This window comes from Plasmodium brasilianum, chromosome 12, assembly GCF_023973825.1.
Source record: "Plasmodium brasilianum strain Bolivian I chromosome 12, whole genome shotgun sequence".
Classification (NCBI taxonomy): domain Eukaryota; phylum Apicomplexa; class Aconoidasida; order Haemosporida; family Plasmodiidae; genus Plasmodium; species Plasmodium brasilianum.
The window spans coordinates 1,877,233-1,891,400 of record NC_090125.1 but is presented as its reverse complement, the minus strand read 5'-3'; the positions used below and the strand labels follow the sequence as shown (position 1 = coordinate 1,891,400).

Below are 14,168 nucleotides of genomic sequence, written 5' to 3'. Positions count from 1 at the left end.
ATATATATAAACGTACAATAACAAGTGTATTAACTTTATATATTTACTGCATATTATTATATATATGTGTTTATTCATTAAGAGTTCAATTGAACACTGTTGCCTTTTTTTGTTTTTTGAAATATAACTATTTAGCACAGAGTTCAATTTTTCGCTGCATTAGTGAATTTAGTGAACACGTTTCCGAAGTTCTTGTAATGTAATTTCACTGCTAACAATGTTTATTTTTAAATTTACGTTCTCTTTATATTTACTTAATTATATAAGTACTATTGTTACATAATGTCAGGTAAACCATTTTATATTTATTTGTAAAAATTTGCTGTTTTTTGTTATAAAATAGCGTTTTATAAAATTTTTTCTTTTTTTTATTCATTAATATAATACATTTATATTACAGGCTTTTTCCCTATTCTTTATAGTGAAACAAAATTTATAACCGTTGTAGAAACAGTTTTTATGATCTTTTTTTTTCTCGTGTGATTAAAATAAGTAGTAGTAAAATCCATTCCTTTTAATTAACCTTTAAATCAACGCCATGAACAAATTTCATAAAAAAATTAATTGCGTTTATTCAATTTTAAATTGAATTTTTCGCATATGCACATATTTTTATACATATATATGTATAATATATATATAAGTATATGCGTGTATATAAAGTTATAATATAACACGTTGTTGTAACAGCTGTAATAATGTTAATATGAAAAAAAACATAAGTTTTTTAATATTAGTTATATAACAAAATTTATGGTAAATTGCTTAACGGTGATATAGAAAATATAAAAGGTATATTTTCACCATGTAATAACACTTTTTATGTAAGCATAAAATATCATGACCAACGGGGTGGCTATTCGTTTATGCATATAAATAGATATAAACTACGAACAGACCTGTACGTATATATATATATAAATATATATACATTTATTTATCTTCATTTATATCCTTTTTTATTTAAAAAAGGTGTATATACCTATGAAAAAGAAAAAAAAAATTATTTATAATATATCATACGCATTCGTAAAACATGCTAATTTATGACTTCTCCCATTTTTATTTTCGTATATATGAAAAAAAGAAAACACAGGAAAAATATGTATTACTTTTTGCTTTAATTTGAGTAAATCAAATGGTGAATAATATTGAAATTATTTAGAAACGAAAAAAAAATTTTTTTTCGAATACCATCCTTTTAAAAATAGTAAAAATTCAAAAAATATAACTTTTATAATAAAAAAATTTTTGACGTTAAAATATGAAATACTGGAACTTGAGTCAAAAAAAAAAAAAAGGAAACTCACAATAATTTTATTTAGGTACTACATACTTATTATCTAAAATTAGATATTCGTTTTATTTTTAACGGTTATAAGTATTTGTCGTTCACCATATTATTTTACTGTATTCTTTTTCTTATATTTTATATGGAAAATTAAAACGTCCTAAATTTTTTTTTTTTTTTTTTTATTATAAAATATTATACAAGAAAAATGATTTTCAACTTTGTTTTATATTTCTCAAATTTGCTCTTTTTTAAATATATTTCAAATTATAATGCCCAATTAATGTTGGTATATTTTATAATTAAACATAAATTTTTGATAAATTTTTTCTTTTTTTCACACACTTTGTAATAATTTAACGTGATCAAATTTACAATATTAAATTAATAGTTGATAACATATATATTTTATTATAAAATATTTATATGTTTTTACGCTAGCTTATTCATATATTGATTATACTGTATAAAAATAGGAATATTACACATACGACTATTTATATATATATATCAACAATTGCGTATTAAAAACTTTTTTCTGGTTTATTAATAAAACATTTTTAAGTGTAGAGGGGGGGGATATACTTTTTATCATTAATATACGTTTATACAGCAATGTATAAAACATATATCCATATGTTATGTCGTCTGTATGTGTATACACATTTTTTTAAATGAGCTATATAAAAAAAGAGAGGCTTGAAAAAAATAAATAAAATGGTATTCCATAATGCCATTATTTTATGCCCCTGGAAAAATAAAAAAAAGAGAACATTAAAAAAATATAAAAGTATTACTTTCCTATTTTTCTTATTTAATTAACACAAATTTGATAAAGGGATTAAATTTTATTCCGAAGGAGAAAAATAATTTCCTTAAATGGTATCAGCAAATATATATTTCTCTCTTTTTTTTTTTTTTTTTTTTTTTTAAATATCTATAAGGAAAAAAAATAAAAAGGTCAACTTATTATCTTTACAAATTATTAAAATGAAAAGAAAAGCTACGTTTTTTATATAGGGATAAATTTTATACTTGTACATAATTCTTTCTCATACAAATTTGACAAAAATCGAATATTTATTGAAATTTTTCAAATCTCAAAATTTGCTAAAAAATACGAACAAGAAAAAATTAAAATCAGAGGTTCATCTCATTTTCCTGTGCACTATTTTTATCAAGAAACATGCAAAAAAAGAAAAAAAAAAAAGATTGTAAGTAAAATAAATATAAAGATTGTAAGTAAAATAAATATAAAGATTGTAAGTAAAATAAATATAAAGATTGTGAGTAAAATAAATATAAAATATGTAGAAAATGAATAGAGGAATAAAACAAAGAACTGATGATAAATTATGTGTAAGGAATATTTTAAAAAATACACATTAAAAAATGTATGAAATGTGAATTCTTAAACGCTGTATTAATTTTAAATTAAAACAATATTCATAAAATATAAACCCACAAAATTATTAGAAAAAAAATTTTAAGTAAAAATGTGAAAAAAAATTATGGGAAATTTATGGTTATATTACAATTTTAAAACATTCTTTTAAACAAATAAGAAAATAATGAAAAACATGAATATGTCTTTTTCTTCTTTTTTATTTTTTCTTTATTCCTTTTTCTATTTTCTTTTTTTTTCATTTAACATTTTTGGTAAATATGTAGAGATTTTATGAATAAATCTTAAAAAAAGGAAAATGTTTTAAATAAATTTTGGTGTAATATATGTATATGTGCTATATGCTAAACAATTTTTTTTTTTCGTTTTTCTTTCGAAGAAAAAAAAAGCTATTTATATTGTAGAGAGCTACTATTCCTTTTACAAACTACGTACACTTAAGCATAAACATAAATATATATATATATATATATATATATACATATAGTACAAACATCTTGCATATGATATTTTTTGTGTTTCACCTTTCTACCGCTTAAAAGTGTACACAGCTTGAGTTTATTTCATTTTTTTCATTGTAAAAGAATTGATTTTTTCTTACATTTTTAACATCATCGATATTTAATACCTAAGAAAAATTCCTCTTTCCGCATGAGATGAATATACATATATATCTCTATATTACCAATTTTATATATATATATATATACATATATGTATTGTGTATATATTTATATATGTTATCTTGTATACGCATTCTTTCCTTATTTTAAGGCCTTAATAATTTGACGAGAAATAATTTAGTTTTTAGCCTACAAAAAACATACTGTTTTTTGTACGCCGATAATAATACCTTTACCGAATAAATGAAGATCAGATACTCATTACTTTTTTTTTTTTTTTTCATGATTTTGAATATTCATTTATTTTTTCTTGGATAACCTTAGATGAAATATTACAGTGTATTAATTTTCACAGGGTAAAAAAGGAATAAATTTTTTACCTCTGTGAAAAGAAAAGATAAAAAAAGTAGAGAAAGTGAAATATTAAGCAAAAAAGAAGTTAGCTAAAAATTTTTTGATATAGAAAAATAATCAAAGAAATTATTAGTGCTATTAGCGACATACTTAATAAATTAATTAGCAGAATAATTAACTGTTTGATTAGCAGAATAATTAACAATTTGACTAGCAGAATAATTAACAATTTGACTAGCAGAATAATTAACAATTTGACTAGCAGAATAATTAACATTTTGACTAGCAGAATAATTAACAAAGTAATTATCCAAATAAGTGGAAAGAAAATTAATCCAATAAGAGCCAAAGAAGCTAACACATTGGATGTTTAGAGGTAGATAAACATAAAGAAAGCAAGCAATGAAGGAAAATTACAAAGTGAAAGAAAGTCAAGAAGCTGTTGCTTATAAATTGTAAAAAAGTACATACGTGAATTGCACACCGTGAAAATGTACCATGTTGATGTGCATATGGCTATATTGTAAACATCAAAAATGTATATTTGCATATGCATACATACATATATAAATAAATATATATATATATATACATGCATATATATATGTATATACATATAGATGTATGTAAACTCATATATATGCGTGTGCACCTATTATTACACGTATAAAACTGCGACCATTTGATGAACTCGTCAAAAATTAGTACAGCTAAAAAAGAAAATTTCTAGGGAAGGAAAAAAAAAAAAAATGTCTGAAAATATAAAAGATAGTGATAAAATAGCAACAAATGAAACAACAGAAAGGCCAGTAGATTTTAGTAAATTAGATGAATCATCAGAAAGAACACAAATATATCATGATGATTTATATGATAATGATATAAAGGTATGTTTACCAGCAAGAATAGGATGGCCAAAAGCTTTTAAGTCTATGACAGATGGAATAAAATGGGGCTGGGGGTTTACAAATACACCAAAAGAATCATCAAAATATTATATAAATGAAATATTATGTGGATGTATATTATGTTTAACTATGTTACCAGAAATGATATCTTTTTCAATGATAGCTAAAATACCTCCATATCTTGGATTACAAGGAGCATCTTTTTTATGTTTAATCACATCGATTTTTGGAGGATCTCCAGGGGTTATTCATGGTGTAACTGGTGCATTTGCATCTGTATGTTCAAAATATTTAGAAGAAAATGCCAATCCTGAACTTTTACCGGATGGAATAGAACGGTTATATGTGTGTATACTAATTTGTTCAATTATTTTATTCTTCTTTTCCTTATTTCATATGTCTGCTTTAATTCAGTTAATTCCTACCCCTGTTTTTATTGGGTACTGTAATGGCCTTTCGATTATTTTTTTAAGGGCCCAGTTACATACCCTAAAAGACCCTTTCACACATGAATATATTAGGGGATATTATTTACTTTTTTTTTTCATTATCTGTACTCTTGTTGTTATCATAGTGGAGCTTTGGAAAAAGATACCCAAGGTAGGCTTTATTTACCCCTGACCATATGTGCATATGTGTATATGTTCATATATGTGTATATGTTCATATATGTGTATATGCATTACATGAACGTGTTATTGAGAATATATATATATAAATGTGTGTATGCCTTTCGTAATAAGACCCTCTCCAAATAAAATTAGTTTGAACATGACAATATGAACATTACTATATTAAAAATGTTTTTCTTTTTCTTTTTTTTTGTATTATTCACAATGCATAAAAAGAGTGCTTCTTCATTATGAAAAAAAAAAAAAAAAAAATATATATATATATATATATATATATATATATATATAGGTGATAGTGTTAGCAGATGAGCAACTATGTTGTATAGTAAAAGCAGCATGCTCCTTGTGTTAATATAATGAGTTAAAGGATAGAAATGTTTAGTGTATGAATCCCTTTGTACGTTTATAATTACCAGATTCTAACACTGCGTTTTATTTGCTGTACTATAATCTCCATATCTTTCTTTTTTGTAGGTAGGGCACAAGATCCCATCGACACTAATAGCTATAGCAGTTACGATATTTGTGGAGTTCGTCATTCTTCGAAAAATTTTACACAATTTTGATTCCTTTAAAGATGTCAAATCATTTACAGTGGGTGATATGTTTTCCTTTACATCGGACAAAGCGAAGCCGACTTTTTTATTCACTAATAAGGATTTAAATTTTTCGAAAGTTGTTTTTGATATGGATTTAATTAAACAAATAGTAAATATGTTTGTAGTGTTACTAGTTGAAGTGTTAATGGTTAGTGAAGTAATAAAAGATATGGGTGGAGCGGATTGTGATACAAATGAAACTATTTTTTCTCTTTTTATTGGTAATATTTTAGCTACGTTAGGAAGTGCTGTAGGTGGTAGTAGTTTGTTAGGTTTATCAGTTTTAAATTATAGAAATGGAGCTAGAGGTAAGGAGAGCGGAGTAGTAGCAGCAATATTAATATATGGCATACTACTTTTTGGTTATTCTTTGTTGAATTATATTCCTTTATCTTTTTTATGTGGAATAATGATTACTGTTTTTTTACATTGTTTCAAATGGTTTTCCATTCCTATTGTTTTCTTTACCTTCTGCCCTGCGTACATAAGAAACTGCCACCCATGCATGAGCAGAAAAATATCAAGATGGGATGCCTTTATCATTGTCCTTGTCACTGTCTTATGTGTAATAAGCAAAAAAAAAAAAAAAAAAAAAAAAAAAAATATGAAAAGTGTGAGAAGTGTAAAACATACACACCGAATGATCTATATGAACTATATGACATGTATAAACTGTATGCATGTATATACTTAATAGTCCCTTAATTATTGATGTTTCCAATAGAAATATATGCGCGAGTATGAAAATATTTGTATGTACTCATCCCTATGTACACATATGTTCAACCCCTCCCCCCCCATTTTTTCCATCTTTGTAGGTTTTCGTGAGCGTTCCAACTGGGGTTTTTGCAGGGATAATTTTATCCGCTTTAGTATACGTTTGGCAAAGTAAATCAACTTTTAAATTTGAAATATTTTATGATAAGGACACAGACACAAAGGTAGGAAAAGGAGAAGGAAAAGTTCAAGTGATGCTTCATTACTTTATAATTCAAATGATAAAAAAAGGGCTTACATCTAAATTATTTGTGTATGCAGGCTGATTCACGTGTATATATGTGTGCGGGTTTTCTTTTTTGCGTCTTTATTTCTTTGCGTGTGCACATGTGTATATATGCATACATATAGATACGAACGTATTTCTATTTCTTTCCATTTTCAGTACTACGAAATCGAAGGGCATTTATTTTACGCATCAAAAAAAATGTTCACACGGTTATTTATCTATGAAAACGATAGCTCAACAGTTAATATAGTTCTTAAAGGGAAGAGCACTTTATTTGATTATACGGCAATTGAAGCTTTAACATCTGTTAAACAGCAGTACAACCTTAATAACAAAAATGTAACTATACATGGATTAAGTCATGAATGTATTAAAAAAATTGCTAAAATGAATCATTTATGCAAGCAAATTGATGTTGATTTGGTAAAAGTAGAGACACCAGTTGTACCTTTATTATACAAGCCTTTACGAACTATTATTAAGGTAATTATTTGTGAGCTTTACCTTTTCGTAGTGATACACATGTATGTCTTTGTATTCCTGTAACTATATGTGTTCCTTTGTCATTGTGTATCTATGAGTATGGGTATACCCTTGTACATCTCTACATCTATGTATCAACACGTTAAACTATTTTGTAATTACAAAATAAATCTCCATTTTACGTCGTTTCTTCCATCATGTAGACACAAAAAACTATAAGGAGAAGAATGTCTTTCAAAATTAAGAAAAAGAAAAAAGAGGATTCCCCAATGGACAAATCAATCGATAATTTAGAGCCATAGTGATTTAACTTTAATGCATTTTTTTCACTTTTTTTTATGACTGATCATTAATTTTCTACTATTTTTCACTTTATTTTACTCCAGTTGCTGCATTTCACTCCCATTACTATATTTTACTTCCATTATTCCATTTTATTTATGGTTATTTAAATTCTTCTTAATTTTTTTTTTTTTTTTTTTTGTTGTACACTAGTCGAAGAGTCATGTATTTTTGGAATTAATTTTATGTATATATAATTAAAAAAGTACGTCATTATACGTGCATATATATGTATGTATATATGCGCATACATGTATATATATATATATATATATATATATATATGCATATATACGTATATAATATATCTGTGTATGCCCCTATTCGATTTATTTTTTTTTTACGTAAATTTTTATCTCCCCTTAATTTGTCATTCATTATACTTCTTGTGTATGGCTTCTTACGCTTTTAAACGCTTTTTTTATGTACCCAAGTTTTTCATTATAATTTCTGTTATAAGAGAAAAAGGAAATTATAAAACATCAAGTTGTGTATGTTAACTTGTTATAATATATGTACATCCATAATATACATATATACATGCATAATATATATGTACACATTATATTAATACATAGCAATTTTTTTTAAATGTAAACTTTAAAATTTATCAAAAAAAATTTTCTATGTTTGTTCCTTGATAACCTTAGCTTTTTCCATTCATGCTCGTAAAGTAGGATGGGGTACCTACGAAAAAAAAGGTTAAAATAAATGGAAAAAAAATTAAGTGACATATGCTCCTTATTTACAGTTGCGCTTATATCCATATGTGTAAGCGCATGTACGTGTATACTCTTATGTATGTGCATATCCCCTCACGTATAGTTATACACAGGATTGCTAAAACTTTACCATCCTAAGAATTTCATGTGCCTAATTTTGTGGTTTAAATAGAGCTTATGAATTTTATTTGTGCCGTCCTTCATTTGCTTATTAATGAGGATATTGTGTACAAATTCTACGTAAGCGTTTTTAAAATCTGGTAAGAAAATTATGGGGTATATGTGTACATGTTTATATCCTATCTTAAACCTAACGGAAAGAACGATAAAGCACATTACAGTATAACATAACTAATGGTATACACACATACATATACATATATATATATATACAAATATAGTTCCAGAATGTGTAAATATATGCAATGTGCAAATGGACATAAAAACACAACTGTGGTTCTTTTACCCGTTCTCCTTTATAAAAAACTTGGCTTGCTTGCTGAATATGGTTTCCTTCACTTCTTTGCCTATAACGGAATTATAAATATGTAAACATAAGAATATGCAAATAGGCAATTGTATGAATGCGTAAATATGCAAAAATGCACATAACATCTTTCTGCTTATACTTGTGCAGTTTCCTCTACCATAAGACTGATGCAATTTAGTTGTTTTAAATAATTTTTTTTTTCTTTTTTTTTACCCTCCATTTTCAACTGCCGGACGAAGTCAAAAAAGTGCGAGTTGGGAGAATAGAAAGTATTGTAAAGGTAACTATCCGACCGAATAAGAAGATCGACAAACTTAAGTCTATACAAATTTATGGATGTTATAGATGTACTAGGTAGGTGGCCTTTGAGTTGTTCTCTTGTTTTGAAGTATAGTTGATGAATATTGTTTATGTTATCATTCGATATATAAGCATCTGTATTTTTTTTTATCATATCTGTATTTAGGTCTACATTATTATCTATGATGATATTATTATTATATAAGTATTTTTTATATAAAGGATAATCCTCTTCTTTATTTGTTTGCATGATTTCTTCTTTTAATAAATCAATTAGTTGATTCGTATTTTTGTAATTATGATAATTACATAAAAATAAATTATAAATAATTTTTATTAACATGTGCATGTCACTTTTTTTATTTTTATCATAACTTTCTCTAAAGGTATCTAACAAAACAGATATATCTGTAATTTCACAGTTAAGACGAGAACAAGATTTTACAATTGTTATTAAAAAGTTTAACACATCATTATCATTCTGCTTTTCATTATTTCTTTTAATTATTTCATTTATACATCTAGAGAAAACTTTGTGGTTTACCCATTTTTTATTTTTAAATGATGATATTAGTTTTATACATTCAACTAACTCGTCCAAGGGACACCACTCAATTTCATTATTTAGCTCAGAATAAAGATGATTATATATTGCTCTGTCATAATCTACGTTTAAGAAAAAAAGAAACTTAAATAGGAGTAACAGTTCATTTGTTTCGTTACCATTATCACTACCACCGCCTCTTATACTACTTTCCTTTCGTTTCACTTGTTGCTCCTCATTAGGGTTTGTATCCCCCCCCTTTTTCCTTTTTGTGTAGTTTGCAATGTAAGAGATGAGCACATTTTTTAGATGCTCCTTTTGAAACAAAATTCTCTTTGATAGTAGTATGCTATAAGTAAATATCATCCTATAATCCCTGTTTTCAAAATTAACTAAAGTATTTTTATCAAATAAACAATTTATATATTCCTTTATTTCTTTTTTATAATTCATATAGGATGATAAACAAAGGTCTTTTTCTGTCTTGTATTTTTTAATGCATTGTAGAAACTTATTGGTAACTACTTCGAATTTTTGTAATTCATGTTTTAAACTTGAGAACGATCGTTTCATATGTTTTACTAATAAAACATTCTGCATTTTATTTTTCCTAATCTGGATGTTAATCTTTATTTGGAAAAAAAAAAAAAAAAAAAATTGGATGGGGTAGGGAAGACTGGATCGCTTTTAAAATTCACAGTAGAGAAGACCCCATATATACAATCATAGAAAAAATGCACACATGTGTAGCATAAGTTTGTATAAAACACTTTCTTTTTTTATTTTTTTTTCCTTATAGTCGACTATGAAATTGCCTATTTAACTTATTAAACTTATAGCCTTCTCGTACAATCCCTAAATTGTACTTTTCACGAAATGAGTTTGTGCAATGCCTACTCTCTGGTATATGTATGTATGTACGTATGTATTTATGTATGTATGCACGTATGTATTAATTATATGTGCGTGTGGTAAAACATGCAAACCTTAAAATTTTAAGATTGAATAATTATTATTTCCCTTCTATTTATAACATATGGTTGCTCGACTCACATTCTCGTTTGCTCAAAAAAAAAAAAAAATATGCTCTTTGTGGGTATATTTTAACGTGTTAACAACTACCCTTCTTTTTGGCACAAAAAATAGGGCATCCAAAAGTTACAAGAATGTACAAGGGTAGGAAGAGGCATAACCAATGTATATGCACATGGAGGAATTTTTATATATGCGCGTTTTCCTATTTGCTTATTTGTGTATTTATGTATGTTTATATACACGTACTTAAACATGCGTATGCTGCGTATAAATAATTTTTATTTATGCCCTTGGAGAGGGAAAGAAATAAAAGGCAACAAATGCCGGCGTTAAAGCTAATTCCCAAATAACATAACCATTCCCAATGATTTTATTTTAAATTTATAGGATATGAACTATACCAAATAACTGAATAACTAATTGAAGAATGGCATATACGTTATCATGTATGCGACATAGGAAATATTTTGATTTTTTATGGTACTCATGAGGATAATACTATACATACAAAAAAAAAAAAAAAAAAGGAAGTTGAAATAGAGAATAAAAATGAAATTGATATTGAACTCAAGATTATTACTAAGGTGGATAAAAAGATATACAGATACACACAAGGCTAATAAGCAGTGCCAATTTACAGCTACTATATGTAGCAGTCAAATATGTACATATGTATGAGCGTCAAAAAAAAAAAAAAAAATTATATAAAAATAAAACAAAATTTAAATAAAAATTAAATAAAAATTTAATAATAATAATGTAATTTTTAAAATGCATGAAATAGTTTTATTCCATAGCTACTTATTTCCAGTTTTCTTCTTATTTTTATTCATAATAATTTTTTACGCAGCTATTATGCAACTACAAAAAAAAGGAAATAAATATATATAGTAAAAAATAAAAAACGTATTTTGTATATACATATTAAAAAAAAATAGCTTTGTTTTTTTTTTTTTTTTTTATTTATTTTTTTTTCCCTTATTACATAAATAACTGTACATTTGCTAAAAGCATAAAATAAATGAAAAAAACTACTAAATATTTAAAGAAAAACTTAAATGCTTGATATATGTAGGTTTGTGTATATTAATTTATTTTTGCCAATGTGCAAACAGCAAAAATATCGGGGAAAAACACCAACAGGATTGTTTCCATAAGATTGTCGAAAAATGCTAAGTCGATGAAAGGATATGATATGTGTGTAGTGGTGTGAACAAGTATGAAATGACATGCAAAAATGTAAGTACAAAAACATAACGCTCGGAGTAAAAGGAAAAAAGGAGAAACTGGAGAGGTCCATGCCATTACATATATATATATAAATATGTATGTATGTATGTAAGTATGTATGTATGTAAGTATGTATGTATGTAAGTATGTATGTATGTATATGTACGTGCATGCTTATGTATGTGTACTTTCATGGGTAGACAGACATACAAGCATGTACATCATCGCTGCTAAACCAGAGCGTAGAAATATAGAATTAAAAATAAACCAATAATGGATGAAGAATATTTTTGAACCTTCGCATACCTTCTAACGTTGTTGTTTTCCCACGGGGTATTGCATTTTCCTAATTGTGGGAATAGAACAGAATAGAATATAACATAATATATAACAGATTGAACATAGTGCAAATAAAATAGAAATCAGCATGAGTAATATAATAGATATCAGCATAGTGTAATATAATAAAAATCAGCATGGTATAATATAATAAAAATCAGCATGGTATAATAGAACCGAGTGGAATGGAACGGAGACTGAGAAATATCGCTTTTATGGAAAATGCTTATATAATATTTTTCAGTGCATTAATTTTTTTATAATGTTCTATTGATACGTGTTGTGGTAGAGTCATACGATAGTACTCACCATCAACTTGAAAATATACACTATTCAATTTTTCTTTGAAGCAAATTTTCCAGGGACCTAAGCCTTGATGTACTCTATATGCTCTTCCTTTTACTGTAAATTCTAAACCTATGTCTATACCTGACTGATATATAACGAATTCTAAAATTCCGTCCCCTACACTTTGTTGTGCCTTTTTCAAGTCTTCATAAACTTGTTTTTGATCTGAGGTTAAATTTTTTGGTAATTTTAAACCTATTTTATGTGTATAATTCCATATATCATTACCTGATGCATAGGATGGTATATTAATACATATAATGCTCACGGCTTTTTTTAATGATGGGTATTCATCATTGTTATCTGTTGTAAATATAACATCATCGTAATTTTTGCCAGTTACCATTTTATCAATTATTAAATTAACGGGTATATTTCTTTTAAAAGAAACCTTTTTAAGTCCTTCTAAAACATAAATTAATTTATTTAAAAATGCACTTTTTTTTCGGTGCCTTTCAAAACCTCTTCCTATTCTTGAGCCAATACCGATACTAAAATAATTGCTCATACATAATTTTAATTTTCTTACAGTTTCATTATTTTCTGTTAATGTTTCTTTTTTTTTGGTTTTTGAATTAATTTTATTAAAATATCCATCATCATTTAAAACTATTTCAATATTCCAGTAATCATGTTTTTCTATTTTGGACTTAAACGTTTGATCAACTATTTTTTTTAAAATATTAAATAAAAAGGTGTGTGTAAAAATCCCGTTAATTTTTTTCCATCCAAAAGCTTTAGCAAAATCATTACCAGTACCAAACGGAATAACACCTACAGCAAACTTGTTATGATTAATATCGTAAAATTCTACCTCTTTTAGTACCCAATTCAATGTTCCATCCCCCCCAGCCACTAGCAAATACACAAATATGTCTTTATTTTCGATGTTGCTTTCATTGCAGGTCATTATTTTATTTTCTGCATTGTAGCTACTATTATCATTACTCTTACTATTACCACTGCTATTATAATTGCAGTTAGAATCCTTGCTTATACGCTCAGTACTAACTAGAGCTTTCCTGTTATTGTTTTTATCCCCCTGGAAATTTTCCAAATTTGCATTATTGCTCTCATTAGGGCTACCACCATTATTCCCTCCGCTATTATTTTCTAACTTCTTTCCGTTTGAATGTGTTCCATTTTTTGGTGAGTCTTCGTTCTCGAGTTCCCTAGGGCTATTGATTACGGAGCTTAGGTGAAGAAACCCAGGTTTCTTACCTTCTTCTCCATCCAACATGTTGTAAATGTAAAGATGGCATTTATGCGGTTTGTGAAATATTATTTCGTTTACTCCTAACTATATACAAAAAATGGAAAAGAAAAAAAAAAAACAAAAAGGGACATATAAAAAATTGACAGACACAAGGAATATATATACACATATATGTACATACTTGTATGTAACTCTTTATGTATTTTTTTTTTTTTTTTTCTTGTTAAATTTTTACTTCCGTAAATATAGATGCTCTATTTCCCCCTGATGTTGGATTGACAAACAAGAAAATGTACTTCAT

At 26.3% G+C, this 14,168-nt stretch overlaps 3 protein-coding genes across 3 annotated transcripts; 1 reads left to right on the top strand and 2 right to left on the bottom strand.

Annotated features, from left to right (window-relative positions):
* Window positions 1–4,422: 4,422 nt before the first annotated feature.
* On the top strand, window positions 4,423–7,603 carry MKS88_004384 (sulfate transporter; the record flags this gene model as incomplete). Its single annotated transcript, XM_067217556.1, has 6 exons — window positions 4,423–4,919; window positions 5,156–5,181; window positions 5,692–6,377; window positions 6,631–6,753; window positions 6,975–7,301; window positions 7,505–7,603. The coding sequence occupies 6 exons, from the start codon at window positions 4,423–4,425 to the stop codon at window positions 7,601–7,603; spliced, it is 1,758 nt and encodes a 585-aa protein (XP_067071972.1).
* Window positions 7,604–8,020: 417 nt separating this feature from the next.
* MKS88_004383 (RAP protein) lies at window positions 8,021–10,299 on the bottom strand (the record flags this gene model as incomplete). Its single annotated transcript, XM_067217555.1, has 5 exons — window positions 8,021–8,093; window positions 8,289–8,330; window positions 8,496–8,675; window positions 8,832–8,892; window positions 9,069–10,299. The coding sequence occupies 5 exons, from the start codon at window positions 10,297–10,299 to the stop codon at window positions 8,021–8,023; spliced, it is 1,587 nt and encodes a 528-aa protein (XP_067071971.1).
* A 2,230-nt stretch (window positions 10,300–12,529) lies between these two features.
* MKS88_004382 (diacylglycerol kinase) lies at window positions 12,530–14,168 on the bottom strand (the record flags this gene model as incomplete). Its single annotated transcript, XM_067217553.1, has 2 exons — window positions 12,530–13,951; window positions 14,103–14,168. The coding sequence occupies 2 exons, from the start codon at window positions 14,166–14,168 to the stop codon at window positions 12,530–12,532; spliced, it is 1,488 nt and encodes a 495-aa protein (XP_067071970.1).